This window comes from Delphinapterus leucas, chromosome X (genome assembly GCF_059928025.1).
Source record: "Delphinapterus leucas isolate spDelLeu-1000000601 "Yukka" chromosome X, BTC_Dleu_Yukka2, whole genome shotgun sequence".
NCBI lineage: Eukaryota > Metazoa > Chordata > Mammalia > Artiodactyla > Monodontidae > Delphinapterus > Delphinapterus leucas.
In genome coordinates this window covers 116,024,290-116,050,223 of record NC_143150.1, presented here as the reverse complement: position 1 = coordinate 116,050,223, position 25,934 = coordinate 116,024,290, and the positions used below count along the sequence as shown (strand labels likewise).

At 40.9% G+C, this 25,934-nt stretch overlaps 1 protein-coding gene across 4 annotated transcripts in view; it reads right to left on the bottom strand.

The window, feature by feature from the left end:
- RPS6KA3 (ribosomal protein S6 kinase A3) overlaps positions 1-17,893 on the bottom strand; it is a 110,382-nt gene extending 92,489 nt beyond the window's left edge. Inside the window, exon 1 of one of the 4 annotated variants that reach the window (XM_089904695.1) lies at positions 17,529-17,893. In XM_089904695.1, coding sequence (XP_089760821.1) covers positions 17,529-17,597 — 69 coding nt within the window. In that variant the 5' untranslated portion in view covers positions 17,598-17,893. The remainder of the gene's footprint in view (positions 1-17,528) is intronic. The other 3 variants (XM_022560507.2, XM_089904691.1, XM_089904692.1) reach the window with 3 other exon arrangements.
- Positions 17,894-25,934: the final 8,041 nt, after the last annotated feature.

Sequence of the window (25,934 nt, the reverse complement as noted above, 5' to 3'; positions counted from 1 at the left end):
CTACTAAAAATTGTTAGTATTAACTGTCCAGATAAGCTACAAAAGAAAAGAATCCTAAAGAAATTAGAAAAAAACTAAAAATCTGGGAACATTCATTCAAGACAGAGGAAAAATTTTTTAAAAAATAAACAATAACAAACCTCAAATCCTACTGAAAGTAATTTAAAGAACCATAGCTTTTCTCTCAACTTATTTATTCTTTAATACAACTATTTTCTTTCATTTAGTTCCTGCCCTTTGCTTATGTTTATTTCCAGACATTTAATATTTTTACTGCTATTTTGAATGAGATCTTTTTTCCCATTACCATTTCTAACAAGGAAAACTATTTATTAATTTTTAAATATATATTCTGTTTAATACCACCTTATTAGACCATTAGTTTCCACAAAGCTTTTTAGTGGTCTCCATAGATTACCTAAGAAGATGATTATATCATCTATGAATAGTTACCTTTTATCCTTCTTTTGAATACCTTTTGATTTTCTTGTCTAACTTCATTAGCAAACTCTTGTAGAATGTAAAATAGAGGTGAAAACAGCAGGCACAATTTTAATGAGATTGCCCATAATATGTCTCCATCAAGCATGATGCTGGCTACTGGTCTGAGACTATTTTTTAATAATGTTAAGGACACACCCTTTTATTCCTATTTTACTGTTTTTTTGTGTGTTTTTTTTTGCGGTACGCGGGCCTCTCACTGTTGTGGCCTCTCCCACTGCGGAGCACAGGCTCCGGACACGCAGGCTCAGCGGCCATGGCTCAGGGGCCCAGCCACTCCGCGGCATGTGGGATCTTCCCGGACTGGGGCACGAACCCATGTCCCCTGCATCGGCAGGCAGACTCTCAACCACTGCGCCCCCAGGGAAGCGCTATTTTACTGTTTTTAATTGAGAATAGACACTGAATTTTATCTAATGCTTTCTCAACTTTTTTCCTAACTTTTAAATTAGAAATGATTATATATTCACAGGAAATTGCAAAAATAATAGAGAGGTCCCATATACCTTTAACCCAGTGGTTACATCTTACACAACTTCCTGTCAAGACCAGGAAAATTATACTGGTACAATGCCCAGACCTTACTCAGATATCACTGGTTTTACAGGTTCTCGCGTGTGTGTGTGTGTGCGTGCTCATTGTTACACATTTTATCACATGTATAGGCTCCTGTATCTACCACCAGAGTAAAGATACCAGTTCTTCGCCATCAGGATCCTGCGTGTTGCCCCTTTACATCCACCTCTCTCCCACCCTTCTTCCTAACCCTGGCAACCACTAATCTAGTCTCCAATTTTGTCATTTCAAGAATGTTATATAAATGGAATCATATGGTATGTAACTTTTTTCCACTCAGCACGAATTCCCTGAAGATTCATCCAAGTTGTTGTGTGTATCAATAATTCATTCCTTTTAGTTTAGTAGTATTCCAGTATTCCATGGTGTGAACATACCACAGCTTGTTTAACTATTCACCCACTGAAGGACATTTGGTGTCCAACTTTTGGATATTACAAATAAAGCTGCTATGAACATTTGTGAACAGACTTCTATGTGGACATACATTTTCATTTCTCTGGGATAAATGCCCAGGAGTGCAACTGCTGGGTTATAAAATAAGTGTATGTTTAGTTTTTAAAGAGATGACCAAACTATTTTCCAGAAAGGCTGTATAATTTCACTTTCCCATCAGCAATGTATGAAAGATCCCCAGTTTGTCCATATCCTCACCAACACTAGGTACTGTCACTATTTTTCATTTTGGGTATCCTAAAAGGTATGTAGAGATACCTCATTGTGGTTTTAATTTTTATTTCTCTGATAGCTAACCATGTTGACGTCTTCTCATATGCTTATGTGCTATCCATATATCCCCTTTGATGAAATGTCTGTTTATCTCTTTTGTCCAATTTCTAACTGGACTATTTGCCTTCGTTACTGTTAAGTTTTGAGAGTTCTTTATATATATTCTAGATACAAGTCCTGTCTCAGATATAGGTGTGCAAATACTTTCACCCAATCTGTGGCTTGTCTTTTCATCCCCTTAACAGGATCTTTTTCACAGAGCGAACATTTTGAATTTTGATCAAGTCCAATTTATTATTTTTTTCTTTTATGGATTGTGCTTTTGGTGTCTGGTCTATGAACCCTTCACTTAGCCCACAGGCCCGAAGATTTTCTCTTATATCTAAGTTCTAAATGTTTTAGAGTTTCCACGATCCATTTTGGATTAATTTTTGTATAAGGTGTGAGGTTTAGGTTGAGGTTCACTGTTTTACCTATGGGTGTGTAATTGCTCCAAGCACCACTGTTGAAAAGGCTATCTATTTTTCCTTCATTGAATTGCATTTGCATCTTTGAAAAAAATCAGTTGGCCGTACTTGTTTGGGTCTATTTCTGGGCTCTCCGTTCTGTTCCACTGATCTATGTATTTATCCCTTCACCAATACCACAGGATTTTGATTACTGAAACTATTTAGTAAGTCTAAAAGTTGGGTAAAGTGATTCCTCCCACTTTATTTTTATCCTGTTTTGGATATTTTAGTTCCTTTACCGTTGCATATAACTTTTAGAATACGGCTGTGTTAAACCTATAGAAGAATTTGGGGAAAACTGGCATCTTTACTATGTTGTGTCTTCTAATGTATGAACATGGTAGACCTCTCCATTTATTTAGACCTTTGATTTCATTTAACATTTTTTAGTTTTCAGCACACAAGCCCTGTACACGTTTTGTTAGATTTATACCTAAGAATTTTTTTAAGCAATTACAAATGGAACTATGTTTTTCATTTTCGTTTCCACACATTCATTGCTAGTATACAGAAACACTACTTTTGTATGCTGATCTTGTATCTTACAACTTTGCTGAACTCACTTATCAGTTCTAGATTTACGTAGATTCCTTGGGATTTCCATTGGAGACCTCATGTCACTTGCAAATAGAGACATTTTTATTTCTTCCTTTCCAATCTGTATGCCTTTAATCATGTGTTTTGCACATTATTAATATTTTTATTCAACTTTAATATGGTGGACTACATCAATTGATTTTTTGAATACTGAACCAGTCTTACACCCCTGGAATACAACCCACTTGATCATGCTGTATACTTCTTTTTATATGTTGCTGGATTTGTTTTGCTAATATTTTGTTGAGCATTCTGTGTCTATATTCTTAAGGGATACTGATGTGGAGTTTTCTTTTCTGTACTGTCTTTACGTTTTGGTATCAGGGTGATACTGGCCTCAAAAAATGAGTAGTGATATGCTTCCTCTTCTATTTTCTGGAAGAGAATGTGTAGAATTCATGTTATTCTTGATGTTCCAGATCCTTCTTTTATCATTTCCTTTCTGCTTGAAGAACTACCTGCAGTCATTCCTTCACGGTCTGTTACAGACACATTCTCTTAGCTTCCCTTCACCAGAGACTGCTTTGATTGCACCTTCACGCTAGAAGGATATTTTCACTGGGTATAGAATTCTGGGTTGCCAGATCTTTTCTTTCAGCACTTAAAAGACAGTGTGCCATTTCCTTCTGGCTTCCATGGTTTTTAATGTGGGATCTACTGTCATTTGAATTATTATTCCCCTATAGGTCATAGTTCAGTTCTAACTGCTTTTAAGATTTTTTGTCTTTTACTTTGATTTAGAAACAAATTTTAACTGTGGCAAAATACACCTAGCATGAAATTTACTGTCTTAACTGTTTTTTAGTATAAAGTTCAGTATGTTAAGTATATTCACATTGGGTTTCCCTGGTGGCGCAGTGGTTGAGAGTCCGCCTGCCGATGCAGGGGACGCGGGTTCGTGCCCTGGTCCAGGAAGATCCCGCATGCCGCGGAGCGGCTGGGCCCGTGAACCATGGCCTCTGAGCCTGCGCGTCCGGAGCCTGTGCTCCGCAACGGGAGAGGCCACAACAGTGAGAGGCCCGCATACAGAAAAAAAAAAAAAAAAGTATATTCACATTCTTGTGCAACCAATCTCCAGAATTTTTCATCTTGCAAAATTAAAATTCTATACCCATTAAACAAGTTCACATTTCCGAAGGTTTGATTTTGATGTGCCTAGGTGTGGATTACCTTAGTTTACCTTATTTGGAGTTCAATCAGCTTCTTGAATCTGTAGGCTTAATCTTTTGCCAAACGGGGGAAATTTCAGGCATTATTTCTTCAAGTCCACCTTTTTTCTCTGCTTCTGAAACTGTGGTGACATGAATATTAAATCTTCTGTTAATGTTCCCAGGCCCCTGAGACACTCCATTTATTCTTCAGTTTATTTTTACTCTGCTATTCAGATTGAGTAATTTCTATTGCTCTATCTTCAATTTTATTGATTCTTTCCAGTCACCTCCATTTTTTTTTTTTTTTTTTTTTTTGGCTGCACCGCATGTGGGATCTTAGTTCCCTGACCAGGGATCGAACTCGCACCCCCTGCAGTGGAAGCACAGAGTCTTAACCACTGGACTGCCAGGGAAGTCCCTCCATTCTTCTATTGAGCCCATGTAGTAAGTTTATTTCAGTTATTGCATTTTTCGGTTCTAAAGTGTCCATTTTCTACTTTATTTCTTTTCTGAGACTAATTTTTCATTTGTTTCAAATGTGTTTGTGGTTGCTCACTGAAGTATTTTTATGATGGCTGTTTTAAAATCCTTGTCAGACAATTCCAATATCTGAAGCATCTCCGTGCTGGTATCTGGTGCCTTTTTTCTCATTCATGATGCAATTTTCTTGGGTCTTAGTGTAAGTGAACTTCAGCTGTATAATGGACATTTTGGAGATTTTAAGACTCTGGATCCTATTTAATCTTTTTTAGCAGGCAGTCTACCAGTTGAGGTGTAGTGTGAGGGCAGGGTGAGTGTGTATGTTCAGCTTCCTGCTGGGCTCCGCCAACACCACCCTGGCAAAAGTGGAGCAATGACTCACATTGCTTTTTTGCAGATGGGTGGGATGGAAGTTCAGCTTCACTCTTGTTCCCAGTGAAAGTGGGGCACCAACCCATACCACCTCATTGCCTCTGAGCAGGGGCGCAAGCTCAGCTCCCTGACAGACCCTACTGACAATAGGAAGACGGGAAGTGGAGGGCTGACTCACACTGCTTCATTGCTGCAGGGTAGAGTGGAGTTCAGCGGAGCTCAAGGTAGACTTCAGCTCCCTGAAAGGCCCAGCTGACAACAGGAGAGGGGAGAGGGAGAAGTGGGGTGCCAATCAGCCCTGCCATCTACCACTCTGTTCCACCTTGTAGATGCCAGATGGGGGTGGCATCTGGGCCCTACTGCATCAGCGGAGGGGGGAAGCAGCGTTGACCAGGCCACCTCCAACCATCTTGTTCTGCCTTGTTGATGCTGGGTGAGGGTGGACCTCACTGACACAGGGCGGGGGGAGGCTTAGTGGGGACTAGTCCTACCTCACACCACCTTGTTATGTCTCATTGCTTCCAGGTTGGAGTGGAGACTCAATTGGCTGCTGGACCCCACTGACACTACCCTAGTGAGAACACCACCTCCTTCTGTAGGGAGTGTGACAGGGGTGGTGGTGAGGGAATATCAGGTCCCTGCACAACCTGCCAAAGCCACCGAGCAGGGGGAATCAAAGTGCTGTTTGTTTTTGCTAGGCAGCGAAGGGGAGAAAGGGCGATTAGGTCCCTGATCTGCCCAGCCAACACCACTGGGTGGAGGAATCCAAGCACTGCCACTTGCTTCTTAGAAGCAGGGTGGGGTTTTTCTGTTGGTGTTTGGCTACAGTAGGGTGGGTATTGTCAAAAAGGTTTACTGTTGTTAGCCCACCCTTTCTTTAGTCATCTGGCTAAAGAGAACAGGCTTTTCTTGGAACCCTTTTTGTCTGCGCCTGTTGGTGGTTCCAGGTTGGAGGCTTTTAAAACACCCTGTCCAGGATATATGGGAGGCAATAAGAACACCCAGGGAACTCACTACTTGTGTCATTCCTTTAATCCCAAAGTCTGTAGGCAGTCTGCTTTCCAATTGCCACCTTTCAGAGTGTTCCTGTACTTGTTTGCTGTGATGTCTTAGGTGTTTTAGTTGTAAAGGAAGACCTAGGAGGAAAAGGACTCCTCCATCTTGGCAGAACCAGAAGTCTCCGCCAAGTGATTAATTTTTATGTTGAAAATAACATTTTCTGTGTGTGTGTGTGTGTGTGTGTGTGTGTGTGTGTGTTAAAAGAAACTTTACTGGGTGTTTGGGGTAATGACATTTATTTTCTAGGTTTCTACATTATGGTTAAAAATGCACTATGGAAAACTGCTATATAACATCATAGATCAGAACTTTCCCCTAAAGTTCCGATTATGTTTATATCATTCCTGGCTAATTTAGCTTGCTTCATGTTATTCAACTGCCTGTCCACCTCAGTACTTTCACACTATAATATTCCAAAGGAAAGAATTCTATCTCATTCATTATCACCTAGTACTATACCACACAAATTCAGAACAGCCAGTGGGAAAAGATCACTTTAAAACTCATTTTGAGCTCCTCTTTTTAATAATCCAAGGCAAATCTTATTTTTAACTTGCCTGTGACATTTCTCTCTTTAAGTAAGCCCCCTTACTGCTATCAACATCCATTGTGATAGTTATTTTTCTTGAATTATACCAAGAGCCAGGAGGAACTTGAAGGAAAGAAGGCCAACAGGGGTTTTGCTTTGCATTTTCACTACTTTAAATGAAACGTCTGTATATCTCACTTTAAGAGATGGATCCTTGAAAATTCATTTATTTGTTGACTTATATTTAATTTCAGAGATTCTAGACTTTTTGTTTTGACTGACCTTCAATTAATTCCTGTACTCTTGCTTTAAATAAGAAACTATAGAATAGTATAAGAAGACTGAGGAGACTGTAAGGAAAAATATCACTGCCTCAATTTTTGCTTTCTTTGTATAATTTGTTTTATCATTAATCTTTTAACTCTTTGTTGTGTTCCTCTAGAAACTCTGTTCTGGCTGGGAGAAGGTGTGGCCCAGGTGAAGTAGGGCTCTATTCACCCAACTGGAAAGCCATTGTTCTAGAAAAAGCTTTTTATTTATCACATCTAAAAATAAAGGAAATCTTTTAAAAGTGCAAACTGAAACTAAGTTTTCTGAGAACTATGTATATAACATGACACAGATAAGGATCTTCTATATCAGCATTAGAGCGAAACTCCATTTAAGTCCCTAAATCAGCAGCAAAATAAGCACGAGAACTATGGATACAAGCAGACAATAAGCACATGAAAACATCCTTCACATTCCCAGTCATTAGAGAAATGTAAATCAAAACCACAATGAGATACCACTTTCAAACACACTAGGGTGGTTATAATGAAAAAAACAATAACAAGTGTTGGTGAGGATGTGGAGAAACTGAAACCCTCGTGCATTGCTGGTGCGAATGTAAAATGATACAAACAAGTTGGAAAACTATTTGGCAGTTCTTCAAAATATTAAATATAGACTTACCATATGACACAGCAATTCCACTCCTAGGCAAACACCCAAGAGAACTGAAAACATGTTCACATAAAAGCTTGTATACAAATGTTCACAGCAGCATTATTTATAATACCCCCAAAATGGAAACAATCCAAATGTCCACCAACAGATACATTGATAAACAAAACTGCTATAACCACACAATAGATTACTCAGCCATAAAAATGAAGCATTGACACATGCTACAACATTGATGAACCCTGAATACATTATGTTAAGTGAATGATGTCGACACAAAGGCCACATATCGTATGATTCCATTAACATGAAATGTCCAGAATAGGCTAATCTACAGAGACAGAAATTAGATCATTAGTTGCCAGGGGCTGGGGGAAGGAGGGAATAGGGAGTGACTGCTAATGAGTATGGGATTTGGGGGGTCATGAAAATCTTCTGGCACTAGATAGTGGTGATGGTTACACAACTTTGTGAATATACTAAAGACCACTGAATTGTATACTTTACAAGGGTACAATTTTGTGGTATATAAATCATATCTCAATTTTTAAAAAGATTAACTAGGGCTATTTAACCTAAGAATTAAAAAACCCAAAGGGGGGGAAAAGTCACCAATGATCAACGTTTCTTTAAATTTCCTTTTCTTTTACTATAGCAAGATAATTGGCAACTTTTTCAGGTTGTGCCACATCCTGTTTTCTGGCACTCTGAGGGAAAGTCAAATACATTTTTCTGAAAAGAAGATGCAAATATAAAGAGGTAATGATTTAATAAGCTGCAATTAAAAAACAGAGCACAGTTACTCAAGCACACACCTAGGGGCTTCTGTATGGAGAGGTGTTAAGTTACATCTGGACAAACCCCCTTTTTCAAGTACAGTAGTTTTTGTTTCAAATTCTCACTTGTAAGATAGTTGTTTAGAAATCTCAAAAAAATTTCCCATACGATGCTGTTTCTCAGGCCAGCTCACAAAAGCTTATTTTACCCATGCTGTATTTGGAGAGTAATATCAATTTTGCTTTTCTAAGTCTCCCTGTACGTTCCCATGAAAACACCTGCTCAATACAAACCACCTGGACCCTTTTGCCCATAGGAGGAGATGTCATCTAGACCGAGTCACTCACCTCTACGCTGTTTTCAACCAAAGCAGGGCAGTCTAGTGGAAAATCAGTGGGATTGCAATCTGCGAGACCTGGTGTTTGAACCCTGCCTCCTCCACTTAATAGCTGTGCAACCATGAACAAGTTACTTAACCTCTCTAGGCTTCAGTTTCCTCACCTGTAAGTTGAGGTTAATTACATCTACCTCATTCAAGTTGATATACACAAAGCGTCTAGTCAGAGAGGGCATTCAGTATATGTTAATCTCCAAGATGAACCAATCTACTTTCCCAGTATTAATTAGCTGGGAAATAATAGTATAGTGAACAAAATGCACCAATTCTGATAGCTAAATTTCCCCAATGCTTCGATGTTATCACTTGAATGAGAAATGTCACTGTAAAGTTAGTAAAGTTGTAGAAAGTGCAGAATGGTTATTTGAGGGGCATGTACCACTTAGGAGGGCTTATCAAAATCTTCACGGTAGAAGAGAGACAAGACGAAGCTGATTAAACATAATTTGAAACAGCAGATTAAATATATTTTTCATTTAGAAAAAGCTTTAGCCTATTAATTTCAAACTACAAGTAAGAAAAGGTAGAGTTGAAAAACACTGGTGTAGAAAAAAGGGTTCAGTTTGTGCTAATTCTATAATCTAGAACTGTGCTGTTCAATGTGGTAGCCAATAGCCACAGGTGACTATTAAAATTTAAAGTTAACTTAAAAATTCAGTTTCTCAGCCATACTGGCCACATTTCAAGTGCTCAGTAGCCACACATGTGGCTGGCTAGTGGCTACTGAATGGTACCCATCTAGAAGCTGGGTTTTTTTTAAGTGAATCTTTCCTGTTATTTTATATTCTTTTCAGGTAGACTCCTCTGCTCCTAAATGTGAAGACGTGAAATAACATCCTGGGTAACTGAGGTTTTTAGTAGAGATTCTACAAGATTTCTGGAGTGAAGATTTCTCCCAAAACATTGCACTTGAGGTGCACTTCAATCTATTAATGTCAAAATGAACTTTTGTTTCAGGCTATCATTTGCCATCTGCTTCTAACACATATCAAATGACTGAACCAAGTTTCCGATAACAAGTTTTGTGGGCCAAAGGATTAGAGGCAAGCTCACAGAAATCTAGATGACCAGGTCAGACATGAAGATGAGATCATCATCATATGTAAGATTATAAAAATCAATTAACATGGTGGATAAAACAATTAATTTTTAAGGTATGTAAGAAACCATGGATAGAGTATTCGTTAAGATGGGAAAATCTGATTTAAGTTATGCTACTGCTGTAATTCTGTTTATACTAATAGAGGGGAAGACTGATAGGAAGTATAAAAGTGCTTTTGGATTTACACATAAATGTAGGATTATCTAATATTCAGGCAACTAGCACTATTTCATGAAAAAACAAAACAAAACACAAAAATGCCCTCCAAAAGACAATGCGGAGAGCTGACTCCAGGTGGGGCAGTAGGCTAGCCTCCTGATCTTTAGTTCTTTCACGTTCCTTTCTAGCTGACACCTTCAAGAGAAGAAGGTACATATTCAGAGTAGGTAATGCCAGTAATTGAGCTATTCCGTTATGGTATGCTGAAGCATAAAATCACTGTTTGTTAGTAGGTAATACGCCCCTCGAATACCCCTGACTCCAGAGGTATGTGTATATAATGGGCAGAGATCAGAAAAAGGGTGAGGAAGTCATTTTACATCATTGGTAAGCTGTAAGTAAACTTTTTTTTAAAGATGAAGTAACAATGCTCCCAAGTTAAAAACAGCTGCATCAAAATGTCATTAATCCTAGCTGTTTTCTAGTAACTTCAAGTTTGAAGCAATTAATTAAAAAAGAATGGGAGAAGTAGACAGATTGACAGCAGCATAAAATAGCAAATGATAAGAGTTTTTAAAAACTATGAATATTAAAAGTAAATTACAGAGTAAGTCCATGAGGGAGCCATTTAGTAGGGGCAATTAGCTTGATATTAAGGTAGAATATGACCATTACCTTTCAAAACACTGAATTTTAAAAGTTTAAATTATTTCAAACTTTTATTTAAACTACTGCATTTAAATTTTTAGTCCACTATTAAGATGGAAAATTGTTACACAAATTAATTTAGAAAGACTCCAATTCAAAATGAAACAAAAACTCGTTTGACAGTTACAGAAAAAAAGATTTGATACAGTCAATTAAACATTAACAGCTTGTTTCCAGGCAATACTGGATCATGTTACTGTAGTTATCAGACTTTCCAAAACTGTGTTCTGCAAAGCACTTGTGTCCTCTGAGACTTCAATAGATGGTTCATAAAAAATGGGTGCTGACATCAAGTCTCAAATGCTGTGAGCTATTTCCTTTTTGCAGATTCAGCATGTACATTATCATCTTAAAAGTTCTAAGATGTTATGCAGTAAAGACATTGGTCAGATCTCATTTAATTCCACAATCCCCAAATTTATTCGATTATGTCACGCTCCTTTGGTTTTTTTGGAGGGAGAAGGTGGTTGTTGGGGCACAGACACACTTTGAAAATTTTCAGAGACTTCTCAGCTGAAAATACCATATGGACTATTGAAAGTTCCTTGAGTACCAGTATCACATAACAGAACAAAAACCAAAGGATTGTATTTCTAGACAGGAAAAGCCACTCACTCATGGCATATTCAAATAACCAACATAAATGTGTTTATAGTAATGGGGAGGGAAGTGTGCCATATTAATTTCTGTCCCTAAAAAATGAAATTAACAGAACTGATCCTAAAATATAAAAAGGTGTGCACATTTTGTTTTGGTACTTTTTAGAAAGTAAGTTAAAATTCTACCTATTGATGCTATATATTGACTTTATTTCTTCAGAGACACACTTCCTTCAAGAGGTTGACATATAGGGTATACCATATTTCAACAATTATAAGACACCATCGTGTGTGAGATATACTATTATCTTACATATCACTAAGAGAAAAAAGCCACTGCTGATTAAACAACGACATGCCGTGGACTGTGAGAGGGCTTCCAATTTGAGCAATGTTGAGATATGAACATACTTTCTTTTCTTCCTTCTTCCGCACATATTCTTCAAAATGTTTTTTATGTGTCTCCCCCCTCTAAAGACAATACTGAAGAGGGGAACAATATAAAAAAGGATAAGATTCAAGAGATTTCTGTTCACCTTACCCTTACAGTTATATTCAGATATTCTAAAGGTTCTCTTTAAAACAGATCAATCAAACAAACCATTTTGTTTGTTTGTTTGGTTTTCTTTTCGGTTTTTTTGCGGTATGCGGGCCTCTCACTGTTGTGGCCTCTCCCGTTGCGGAGCACAGGCTCCTGACGCGTAGGCTCACGGGCCCAGCCGCTCCGCGGCATGTGGGATCTTCCCGGACCGGGGCACGAACCCATGTCCCCTGCATCAGCAGGCGGACTCTCAACCACTGCGCCACCAGGGAAGCCCCAAACAAACCATTTTTAATTGTTCTGTTTGATTCTGGAAAAATGACCCCAGAGGAAAAACACAGAACTTCCTAAGACACTGCTGTTTGAGAGATGATTCATTATAACTATTATTTATTAAATACAAACCATGTACTGACCCAAGTGCTTTACATATATTATCATTCAATTCTCACCACAACCCCATGAGGTAGATATTATTTTCATGCCTATTTTACAGATTAGGACGTTGAAGCATAGAGACATTAAATAACTTGCATAAGATTACAAAGATATTAAGCGGCAGAGACAGGGCTCAAACCCAGGTCTTCATGGCTCCAAAGTTTATGTACTTTAACACTTTGCCATACATCCAAATTATCCCACAAAATAGAATAAGTAAAACTGAAATATTTAATTGCTAGTAACTAATGTATTTGCTTAAAATAGCCAAATGTATTAAATGATAGTTATGTTCTACACAGATACATTTTATCCTGTTTTATACAACGAATATAGTATATTTGTGTTTGTTTTGTTAACTTGACACATTTTACTTAACAATTAAAATTTACAGTTGTTTTATCTTTGCTTCTATGCTATTTGGTATTAAATTGAAAAACCAGAGTATCTGAGATTTGATAACTGTCCCAGATTAACGAAAGGCACAGGAAGCTGTATCAACTCCTAAAGATTGGGGGAGGGGGGAGTGCGATAAATCTAATGCCAAGTATTAAAATGCAACTGCTTGTTTTTTCTTTCTATTACGTGAAATGGGGAACGGGATGTGTAAAATATACATTTGCTCGATTGCATTCCAATGCTTTAAAACTTGTCATTCACCAAAACACATAAACAACTGAGCACTATCACACTCATGCATTACCAAGAGAGCACCAAGATGTCACTGTTGTACACTGTAATCTGAACCACTGGGTCTAAAGCATCCAGTGTGCACTGGACAAACTGGGCCACTTGACGTCATCCATCATTCACAGCCTGGAAGATCACATGTCCCTGAACACGGAACTCTAGAGCAAATCTTCTCAACGATCACAATGGTATAAATTTTTTAGTGGATGATAAATTTTAAAAAATCTTTAGAACAACTCTTCTGCAATTCAGACTTCTGAGAAATGATCTGCTTTATTTATTTATTTATTTATTTATTTTGCGGTACGCGGGCCTCTCACTATTGTGGCCTCTCCCGTTGCGGGGCACAGGCTCCGGACGCGCAGGCTCAGCGGCCATGGCTCACAGGCCCAGCCGCTCTGCGGCATGTGGGATCTTCCCGGACCAGGGCACGAACCCGTATCCCCTGCATCAGCAGGCGGACTCTCAACCACTGCGCCACCAGGGAAGCCCGATCTGCTATATTTTTGATCATTCTATAATTTACTGAATGTCATGTCCTTGGTCAAGAGTGCACATCCCAATTATGCCACTCTTCTTATATAAAAATAAGACATACTTATTGTGATTTCCAGAAACATACTAATGAAAAGGCAAAGTCCGCCTATACTTGTTTCTTTAATTGGATAAGTTTCCCTCTTTATCTTAAAATTTAAATGTATCAAAGAAGTTTCTCATTTTGGATTAACCCCATCAGTATAGGATCAAGCTTCCAACATAACGCAAACCTTCCTAAATTCTAGTTTAACAAAAACTGATATTATAATCACTGAAAACAACAAAGTGTTCAATAATGTGTCACAGTTACTCGACAGTTGACATGTAACAATACCTGTCCTCTCCTCAGATCTTCACTTGGGGGAAAGAAAAAAACCTGAAAGGTGGTAAAAATGAAACAGGAAAAGGAAAAGAAACTTAATAAAACATTATTTTTTCAAAATCAAAGATCACACTTTAATAGAATGTTTTTCCCTACAGATGAAACATAAGAAATCTAATATTGATACAGTGGAAATATTACAGAATCCAACAAAATCTTTGAGGTTAAAAATGGTTGCACACCCACTGAAGATGGTTTCCAAAACAAGGGTCTCATTTTTTATAAATAAAATATTTATACAGTTAATATTTTTCAATGCACTATGGAACCTGTCATTTAAAGGAATTCGAGGTAGCTATTTTTACATAACACATTTCTATAAAGCAAAAAGAACCTCCTTAATTTTATTATTTTTGAAAATTGTTCATATTTACATTTACTATAATATATCTTTACTAAAAATGAGAAAAACGTGTCACTTTAGGTCAGGTTTATGATCCAGTAAATGTCCCTAACAGCAGTGGCAAGAGTTTGTAGAAAAGAATAGCCACAATCCCTGGATATCCATCTCCTAAACAGTCAAATATTCAAAAACACACTAGCGTCTTTAACTCATTAAAGAGTTCTGATTTCACCTGGACTATTTAGGAAGCTATTTTGTTTTTAATCTTGTACCAACCTTGACTTTGCTTACATAGTACTTCCTTTATTATTCTAAATTTGCTTCTTTAAACATTTGGCATAGTTCTAGCCTATCATGTTTTGACCCATGTTTGAGTTCAACCACAAGGGTTTTTTTGTTTTGAGCACCATGAGACCCATGTGAGGTCAAGAAGACATGTAAAGGAATGAAGAAACTGCCTGTACTTTTAGTGAGGTACTCAGTTCTTTTAAGATTGCTCATATTTCAATGTAAGATTAAAATGATAAGAACAGAGATAAAATTGATAATTACCCTATTCCTGACCTTCATAATTAATTCGTCGGTCATCTAGGGGGCCTATACTATGTATGCGCCAGGCACTGTGTTAAGAGCTGAGGATACAGAGAAAAAAAAAGAAGTCTCAGCTTTGAAGAATTCACAGTCTCCTAGGGAAGAGACCATAAATGTAAATTTCTATAGAGATCAACCCTGAAATCTTTTAGCCTGAAGAGAAACAATCTGGTGTTTTTACTCACATGACTATTTTTTAAAAATCGTAAAATACAACTATTCACTGATAAGAACTTACTGAGGAGGAGATGGCATAACGCTAAGCATAATATTAAGTTCAATATCAGACTTCCAAATGAAAATTTTCAACCTTTTCCTTACTGGTTTCAGTATTTCCAAATTTGCATCAGAAGTAATTTACTTGAAACAGCTGAACAACCAAAGGCAATAAATATCTAAAGGCAATTTGTTAAAATCTAATTTTAATAAATCTAGGCAACACTGGCTCTGACTGACATACCTTATGCCAGAATATCAAGAAAATTACTTGAAAATGGCAAATTGTGGGAACCTATCTGCCAGGTTCTGGAAACCATGACAGTAACTGAAATAACCAGGCTTTAACAAATGAGACATCTTATAATACCATAATTGTTTTTGAAAAATACTTGACCTCTAACTACCGGTTTACTTATTTATACTGATTTTTTTCCACAAAAGATTTGAAACAGCTACCCTAGCATAAAGCAAAGCACATGAATTATATCCATCTGGCTCTGAATTATGGCTCTGCCATTTACTATTTATAATCTCGGTGCCCTTAACTTTTGAGATCAGTTTCTTAATCTGTAACAATGGGGACCATAATCCTACTCTGTTGGGTCATAGGAAGGATAAAATGAAATAGCATGAGCACAGTATCTGGCATATAGTAAGTGCTAAATAAACATTAGCTTTGTGCTTTCTTTATCCAATTGTATGCTATATAGAAAAAGGATCAGGTGGAATTTTAAATGACTTTTTTTTAACACACTGATGCGTGCCAAGCAGAAGTGTGGACTGATTACGAGTTGCAAATGTTAACGTTTGCATCTAAAAATCAGGCTCAAAGCAAATTCAATTTCTTTCCACAAGGTTGGCACTCTGAGAACACATTTTAGCTATATTACTTAATATAACCTTTTAGCTATATTACTTAATGCAAAATTTTTTCTGAAGGAAAAAAATGAATGAAAAGAGCCCCGGGAGCACTATGTTTCATACTATCCAATTCCAAAGATGATTAAACATTCTAAATTTGATTTTCTTACAAAAAATTCACAGTATTACACTGGCTAACAATTTTAAATGAAATTCTCGTAGATTTCCTTTAAAAAAATTTTTTTCAGGAAACATCTATTAATGTGTTTTCTATTGAAGAGCAGCGTTTCGTTTAGGTTTTAAAAATATGATCCAAGTCGCAAAATACTAAGCACCAACCGTAAGCACCATTACAATTCTGCATGCGATAAAGAGAGAGCAAGTAAACATTTTATACAGCAGCGGAGGTGACTAGGGAAAAAGTGCAAAGTGATTTGAACTGATCCCCGTCCGCCTCCCCCTCCATTCTACCCGAGAATGCAAGTGTCCCGCATCTCAGATCAAACTGAGCCTCGGTCTTACTGACGTAACCAGTAACCCTATCCACCTCTCACACTGCGGAGGCCGGCAGGGCAGCGGCTGCCGCCAAGTACACCACTCATCAGAGCCTGTCCCATTCCACCCCCGCGCTTCAGTCATGCTTTCCAGAAATGGGGTCACTCGCTCAGTAACTATTACACACACGCAGCCTATCATCCTGTAATCCCCCAAAGTCCGCTGTGGGGAATAGAAGACAGCAAAAAGTCAAGAAGGAAGAATCACAGACGCGCCACCATCAGGAATTGATTTTCCGCTCCGGAGAGGAGCGCTGATGCCCTGGAATGGGTCTTGTCTGGATTATTTTCGCAGACCCCGAGTTGGTTCTGGGACAGGGGCGGCTGCGAAGAGTCGGGCGAAGTCTGTTTTGCCCTGTTTAGGTATAGTGTTTGGGTCACTCGGGTGGGTATCTCAGGGACGGTCACCAGATCGCGGACAAGGAAAACCAGAAACCCCTTTACTGCGGCCGCTGATCTCCTTGAATACCACCCTCTCACCTCCATGGACAGGAAACTCAAGTTAAACTCGCAGGGACGGGGTCCTCGAGCTCAGGGACCTCAGAAACGGGGCGGGGGGGGGATGGAGGACCTCAGGCTTCCACTCTCTCCCCTACAGCAGCAGAAACCGCTGCGGCAGATGGGGGGGTGGGCAAAAACCCTTGGCTGTCCCGCACCCCTTACCCGAAACCCTCACAGGTCACCACCCCTGCCCTGGGCCGTTCCTGCCCCCGCGCGCCCGGCTCCCCGGGGCAACCCCTCCCCCGGCCGGACTCGAGAGTCCCCTCTCCCCAGCGAACCCAATCCACACCCCTCCCGCATCCCCCAAAGTCACCGGGGTCCAGGGAAGCCCCCGACCAGGCAGGGCCAAACTTCCCAACTCCTCGCCAGCCCCCGCTGCGCCTCCCGCTCCCCCCACGCAAAGTTGATGAAAATCGGCTTCTTGCAGAGCCCCGGCGCCCACTCCAAACCCCACGCGCCACCACACCACAGCCCCCCGAGGGAGGGAAGGGAGGGGAGAGTGCGGGTGGGAGGAACAGAAGAGCAAATAGATCAACCCCAACTATCCAAACCGGAATCCCGAACCAAGGGGAGACGCGAGCGGCAGAGGAAGGGGCCGAGTGGTCGGCTCCCGGGAGGGGAGCGAACTGGCGGGGGCGCGGGGAGGGGGCGCGCCGGCCCCGGCCGCCCGGCTGCACTCACCTCAGCGCTGTCGGACGGGCTCTCCACAGCCATCTTCTGCCACGGGTCCGCCAGCTGCGCCAGCGGCATCTTCCCCCCCGGCCCGCCGCCTTCACCGCCTCCTCCCTCCCCGCCCGCCCCGCGGCCGGCCCCGCTCCGTCGCCGCCCGAGCCACACGGCAGCAGTGGCGGCAGCAGCTGCAGCAGTAGCGGCGGCTGCCCGGGAGAGGGCTCGGCGCCGACACCGACCCTCGAACGCCGCGCGCCCGGCTGGAGACGCCCGCGCGCCGAGCGAGAGCCTCGCGCCGCTGCCGGGCACCGGGTCTTGCCCCTTTCTTCCTCTCCTCCTTCCGCCGCCGGGACTACAGCTCCGCCCCCCCGCCGGTTCCCGCGCCCGCTCCCAGCAGAACAGCAGCCCCCGCGCGCTCCGCTACTTCCGCTCACAACATGGCGCCTAAGCGATACCTGTCTCTCAGAGCGAGGCTCGGCCGCCGCCGCCACCGCCGCGCGCACCCGGGGGCGGGGCCTGGGAAGACACGCCCCTGGCCGCGGCGCTCCGCTAGTCCCTCCTTCCTCGCCCCAGCCACTGCTTCTGGGCCTCGCCTTCTCTCTGGAAGGGCGAGCGGGAGAGATCTGGGGGCGTCGGCTGGAGGTGGGGGAAAGAGGGAAAAGGGAAGAGGTGCGAAAGGCTGGAGTTTCTAAGTGCCGCGAGTCCGAGCAGGTTGAAGGCTCCTCGGGGATGCAGAGGAGTGGTCCCCGCCCAGCTGGGGAGAGAGATGGGCGAGGCGCAGGGGGCGCAGTACAGTGCCGAGGACCCGGGGAGGGGGCGTCGGGTGTCTTTTCGGCGCGATTCTTCCGTGGGTGCACGTGGGCGCGCCAAGTCTATGGGCACATCCCGTAGTGGCCCAGGACCCGCCCTCTCCCGGGGTCACACGATGGGCATTCACCTGCCCCTCCACCCCCCACGACGGGGACACGGAAGGGTATGTGTCCCGGAGCCGCCTGGGGGTTCGGCTCTCGGTTTGAGTCAAGGCTTTCCAAATTGACGCTCTTGTGTTATATTTTTAATATTTGGAATTAGTTTGTCTTGCATGACTCGACCCCCCGCCCCAAGTCCGCAGAACCCTGGGGCTTCAGGCCCGACCCTCCAAGCGCGCCCCCTCCCCGGGTCTCCGCTGCCTAAATCCCTCACGAAGGAGAAAACAAGGAGGTTCTTTAAGGCTGCCCCTCTCTGCAGAGGTTGGGGAATTATTTATAAATATCTTGTTGGCAGGAGCCCGGGGTTCCTGCTCTTCTGTTGACTTTAAATAAAAGATTAGATTAAAAATCAGGCTGGCGGTGGGTGGAGGAGGGGGGAGAGGGAGAGCTTCTAACTCCTCCCGCCCGAGATAGGGAAGCCCTAGGTTAAGGAAACCCAACCCCCAGAAGGCAACGGAGGGCCGAGGACGGGGAGAACTTGAGGAGAGAAGCCTGGGCGTCTGGAGTGGGTTGGGGGGAGGGGGCGGAGGGTTCGACCCCCTGTTCCCCGCGCCAGGTGCCGCGGCGAGCTCAGTGCGTCCGGGCAGAATTGTGTAAAAGTCCCCAGGCTGAGTGGAAAGCTACCGCAGCGATCGGCTAACCGCCCTACAAGGAGAAGGAAAAAAGTAAAGGGAAATCTCCAGGCCGGCCAGTGCCTCTATCCCCTCAGGCCTCGGCCCAGGCGTCCCGGTCCTCCCACGCCGGGCGACCACAGCGCGACCCCCGCTGCGCTCCTGGTGCACGCCTTTTAACAGCTTCCTTTCATCCTCCCGGGACCCGCACACCTGGAGAGCCCTGGCCTCCCTCCCTAACGCAGGTGTGAGGATGAGATTAGAGCCCCACACCTAGCCGGCCAGGTCTGCGCGGGCGGTGCAAGGTTTCTCTCTGGGCCGAGAGAGGCAGGTGTTAGGCTCTTTCTGCTGCCTTCGCCTGCGCGCCCCTGGGCACAGGCTCGAGGCCCGGGAGCCTCGCGGCCACCTGAACAGGCTCCATCTGTTCAGGGAGCCTGAGGAGGCGGCCGGAAATACTCGCTGCGCGCCCTCTCCCGCAGCCTTGGACTCAGGGGGACAGCTCAGGGTTGAGCAACATCTGGGCAGGCTCAGCGTGGTCTGTTGGGTGGGGGTGGGGAGGACTGAGCTCGTGATTTTGTCACCTCCCCCAACATGCTGATTCAAGTGCTGCAAATCCAATCTGGACCCAAAACTCAGCTAATTTGGCAGCCACCGTCTCTGTAACTCCTGACGGTAAAACCAGCTTGCAGAAGTTTGAAGATAAGGAGTTGTGTATTGTTTTTCATTTATGTACAAAGTGCCTAATTTATCTTTCATTTATATTGCAAAGCCACGTTACCATTCCTTACAGCGAAAAGAAGTTGGTCAGTTTGGTTACTTTAAGGTAAATTACCCCCCAACGGTGATCAAATATTCCAATTAACATTCTTTCTTTAGTAAAAACATACATAGTTGAAAAGAGTTACTGTGTCTAACACTGTCCAGCGCTAAATACGCCGCTCAAAGGGTGAACTAACCTTTTTAAAAATAAATCGAACTGTATACTGAAAAGTTGATTTCGGTATCAATTTTTATTCATTTCCTTTTACCTTGAGAACTACAGGAATAACTTTTAAAACAGCGAATTGATCTGTAAAAGTAGTGTGAACAGTGGTCACATTGCAGGAGTTAAGCATTAAGTGAACTTAATAATGGGCTAAAGCACCACTAGCACAGCTGTCTCGCACATAGGATCAACTTGTTAGGTATGTGAATTGATTCGGGAAAACACCATTCTCCTTCCTTTTGCCCAAAAAGAAAAGAAAGCACATTTTTTTCCTTTTGGTTAACAATAAACTTTTCTCGTTTTTTCATTTATTAAATCCAAGAGTGGTGCAGCCACTCACTCTGGCTGGGAGAATTTGGGAAAATCAAATGAGGCTGGGGGATTTTTCTTGCAGGTGGCAACAAAAAGAGTTATTTGAACATAGAAGGTGATATTGCCCTGAGCAGGATTACTTTTTTTTTTCCCCCGTGTTTAAGAAAGGAAAACTCTTAGGTATTCAAAGAATAGCTGCCTCTAGAGAGCACCTGTGCAGGGTTAATATGGGAGCCTCTTGAGCATTTAAAATAGGTTGGCTGGTCGCTACCGAGATGTGCTATAAGTGTAAAGTTCACACCAGATTTCAAAGGCTTAGTACCAAAAAAAGAATGTAAAGTATCTCATTAATAATTTTATAATGACTATGAGTTGAAATGATACTTTCAATATATTGAGTTAAATAAAATATTTTGTTAAAATTAATTTCCTGTTTCTTTTCACTTTTTTTTTAAAATGCGGCTACTATAAAATGTATACTTCCATACGTGGCTTACTTGTCAAGATTGGCATTATAGTTCTACAGGACAGTGCTGCGTTAGCATTGAGCCTTTTATATATTCCTACAAGTCCTGTAATGTTAAGTGATATCCTCACATTCCACTGTCTTTTGGGGCTCCTCTGTGCAAAATCAGCAGAAAGGGTGGATTCAGTTACCTACTGATTCTGTACCCCTCCCCCCAACACATACATAAGTCTCTCAGTCAGAACCAAAATATTGGAAAGTTATTACTTGAAACTACAGCAAAGGGAAACAGCAAACCTCAGTCGAAAATCTGGACTAGATTTCCAAGAAATGATTCCTGCTGTATGACAGGACAACCAGATTTAACCTCCTCTGTCCCCAACAATTTCCTGCTATAATTATAACCTTTGTATACAAGTTCAAATGGGCATTTACTTAACAAAATAACATTTGTTCAAAAAATGGAGTTACATCAGTCTGGAAAAGTTACAAGATGACTAAACTATGGCTCATGGCACAATCTCTACCTCATATACAACCAATACTCACAGCTATAGGTTTGTCCCTATAGAAAACAAAGTGTAATCGTCAGTGCCCCTCTGAAACAAGTGTTTTCCCTCTACATTATCTGAGCATTTTTACTTTTCATACAAAAAAGAAAAAGTAATCACTAGAGACTATTTAACTATTTCTTTCCAGTGAGAAAGAAAGATAAAACTTAGGCTCAAATTTTATCTTGCACAAGACAATAATTAAACAAAATATGTGGTGACATATTTTTTTGTGTGTATGAGTTTCATCTTTTCTTTGAAATTTCCCAAGTAAAAATTATTAAGAATATCTTCCTGAATGACACACATCTTAAGAGACAACAAATTCTTCTACACCTATTCGAACATGTTTTTTACGAGAATTCAAATTTTGGAAAATGTAAGATCTTCTCTAGATTCTCCTGCAGATACAAAGTTCAATGATTCTGGAGTTGCATGTGATGAAAGATGCTAATAAAATCTGGAAGGAACTAAGGGGAAGACAATATATGATACAAATACTTGAAACGTTTAACATTCTTCAGGGTAAGGTGGTATGGGATCATGATAAGAGCAGAGCTAGGCCTATGTCCAAACTCCAGTTTCCTTTACATCTCTAAGCTTCAACTTAAAGGCCTAAAACAGGGTCTGGTACATAATAGTTGCTCAGTAGATACTGGCAAAATAAGCTTTCTTTTCCTCATCTGAAAATAGGATAGGGACTTCCCTGGTGGTGCAGTGGTTAAGAATCCACCTGCCAATGCAGGGGACACGGGTTTGAGCTCTGGCCCGGGAAGATCCCACAGGCCGCGGAGCAACTAAGCCCGTGCGCCACAACTACTGAGCCTGCGCTCTAGAGCCCGCGAGCCACAACCACTGAGCCCGCGTGCCACAACTACTGAAGCCAGCACACCTAGAGCCCATGCTCTGCAACAAGAGAAGCCACCGCAATGAGAAGCCCGTGCACCCCAACGAAGAGTAGTCCCCGTTCGCCGCAACTAGAGAAAGCCCGCGCACAGCAACGAAGACCCAACGCAGCCAAAAATAAGAAATAAAATTTAAAAGTAAATTTTAAAAAAAGAAAATATGATAATAACACCGACCTTGTAGAATTCTGAGGAAGATTGAATGGAAATAATGTCTGAGAAGCATAAAGCACAGTGCCTGCCACATAGGAAGAGCACTCAATAAATGGAGCTATTGTTATGAGCTTCAGAAAGGGAGTATTCCTGCATATATAATGCAGTTCAAATACTTCACTCCTAAAAGTTATTTCTTTCCATTTGTTGTGTGAGCATTTCATTATGATATAATCTATTTCTTTAGGGCACTCTTGTATCACACACACACAAAAAAGAAACTGTGAGTAACTTCCTGTGGAATTCAAATAAAAGAGCATGTAGGGTAACGTCCTGTTCTGTTTTTCAAGCCACATATGTTGAAATGCAAATGATTACAGGTCAGTTGCCTCATAGGCTATGATCAAAACTTTGTTTACGTAATGCTCAAAGGAAACTAACTAATGTATGATTCAAAGTTAACATTACCTGACTCATACTTATGTAGGGAGGACTGGAGGAACAGGGAAGTATGGAGGAAAGGTCTGTGTCAGACATGCTTTAATGTTTTCTTTTACTGGTTTCCAAAATGTTTAATCCTTAGAGGTGTCAGTTTGTTTCGGAGTTGTTAGAAGAGAAAGAATTATGGGGCTTTGAGACTTGACAAGGAACTAAGAACCCATTCTTGGAGCTTTAATAAGCTACTGTTTTCCTCCAGCTTTCATTCTACTAGAACAGAAAAGACCCACTAAATGTTCTTGTTTATAAACACTAATTCATAAGAGGGAGATAATACATTAAAATTTCATTTTCAAACTGATATTAAAAACGACTGCTTTTAACATTAACCAAAAATCGCAGTATAAAGTACTCCTTCAGAGGATAAACATTCCCATTTTATAACTATCAATTTAGTCTGGTTGGTTAGAGCAGTGGTTCTCAAATTTTTTTTCAGTCCACAAACCATTTTGAAACAAAAACCCAAGAACCACCAGTTCCTACTCACCACTATGGAAAGAAACCAAAACCCAAAAAACAAAAACCCAAACTTTATGGAACTGTTGCTTTAGAACGTGGCTGTTATTGTGGTTACGCTTCTTATTTTTAAAGTTTATATTTGTGCTTTTGAATGTAGATTTGCGTCTGCAGCTAGAAAAGATTCTTTAAAAAATATGCTAACTTTTTTAGCGACTTGCATTTAAGATCAGTCTATGACCAGACCTCAACTGGGGAAGTGACTTTGGGGAAAGCTATGGCATCAAGTGGAACTTGATTCCTTGACCACCGAATGAACCTCAGATCTCTATGTTTGGGAAATCTGAAGCTTTAATCACAAAGATGTGTGAAAAATTATGTGAATGGGGCAGTGTCAAATCAGGTCTGGTGCTGGAAAAACTGGTTGTGGATAATAATGCCATATTTGTAAATGAAGTACATTTTCATCAAACAACACTTCACTTATGATTTCAGTAGCTTGTTTTCAAGTCATGTTCCTGGTGACTAGTAAATAAAATAAATACTTTGGGGAGATATAAATATTAAGGAATTCCTTTATTTTAAAAAATCAAATTTAAATAACTTACAATTGCCTACTAAATAAGGGATGAATTCTATAGATTACACAAAATTTAAAGAAACCCCACCGAATGAAACTATATGCAAATGTTGAGTGTATGTGTAAGCCAGTTAATAAACCAATTAGAAGTTGCATTGGCAGTTTTGGACACTTCACCATCTTATCTAATGATGGTGATCTTGACAATAATAGATAGACATTTATTTCATACATACTATGTGTCAGGCACTATTATAAGTGTTTCATGTATATTAACCTTTTTTTTTTTTTTTTTTTTTGGCCGTACCGTGTGGCACGTGGGATCTTAGTTCCCAGACCAGGGATTGAACCCATGCCCCCTGCATTGGAAGCACGGAGTTTTAACCACTGGACCTCCAGGGAAGTCCTATATTAACCTCTTTAATCATCACTGCAATCCTAAAAATACTAAATACATATTAATAGTAGCTAACAGCTATTGAGTACTTAAAAACTGTTAAATGGTTTGCATACATTGTTTCTTTCTAACAATAGGTATTTGTTAGCAAAAGTGTTTTATTGTGATAAAGAATGAATGTTTTTCACTATAATTAATTCCTTCAAAAAATTCAGGAAAATGCTTGGGGAAAATGTACCATAAGATATAGTCAAATAAGTACTTAAAGCATCCTTATTAAATATATCTGCATGTCATGTTGCTTTCTTATTCTTTATTTCACCTTGGTGGAGACAGCAAGATTCTGTGAATATCATTTTGAAAAAAAGAAAATAAGTTTTAGTTTCTCCAAAGAGTAATGTAAGGCTTTTTGAAAGGATGCTAAAGGAGATAATTTTCAAATGAAAACTTTCCCTTCCATAGTTCATCATGAGTCTTTAGACCACTGTTTCAGGCTGAATTCTGCCCACCCTACACCCCACTCTCACAATGATATGTTGAAGTCCTAACACCCAGTACCTCGGAAAGTGACCTTATTTGGAAACGAGGTCATTGCAGATATAATCAGTTAAGATAAGGTCATACTTGAGTAGAGTGTGCCCCTAATCCAATGTGACTGTTCGCCTTATAAGAAGAAGGCCATGTAAAGGCAGAGGATTGGAATAACGCATCAACAAGCCAAAGGTTGCTGGCAAACCATCAGAATCTAGGAAGGGGCAAGGATTCTCCCACAGGTTTCAGATGGAACATGGCCCTGCTGCCACTTTTAGTTTGGACTCCTAGTCCCTAGAATTGTGAGCAATAACTTTCTGTTGTTTTAAGCCACCCAGTTTGTCGTGCTTCATATGGCAGTCCTAGCAAACTGATACAACACAGAGAAGATTTTTGCTTATACACTTGCATAGCATTTTTACTTCTGAAAACACTACATCTTCTACTAAGGAATTTCTAAAATAGTAGGTGCATCTCTGTAAGTAATAGGGCAAAAAATAATGATAGAGAAGAATTTGAAATATGTTTTAAAATGGACTAGGAATAGAATTTAGAATTTAATTTCTTCAGGTTAAACACTTACTGCTAACAAAAATAATCCCTGATTCTTATCTCTGGAATCCAGACAACTCTATATGAGCAATCCCCCCCCTCCCCGACAAGTATAGTATGCACTCACGGTTATTTACTAAACTGAAGTGGAAAAAAAAAAATGCTGTAGCATCCTAAATCTGTCCTTCTGTCTGGGAGGTCTGTATTTGAGCCATATAGTTTCTCCTTTAGAAAGTAACTTGCCTCTACTTCTCTTCCTGTATTTCTCAAGGTAGTTTTTGGCATTATCATCTACTTAGTTCACCAGATTAGAAATCAAGGGTTTATCCTGTCATCCTACCACACTTCCTCTCGCCTCCGTCCCCTATGTTATTTGACAGCTAGATTTCGTTGATTCTCCTTTCTAATCTATCTGGATTCTGTCAAACTCTCCTATTCCACCACCCCAGAGTT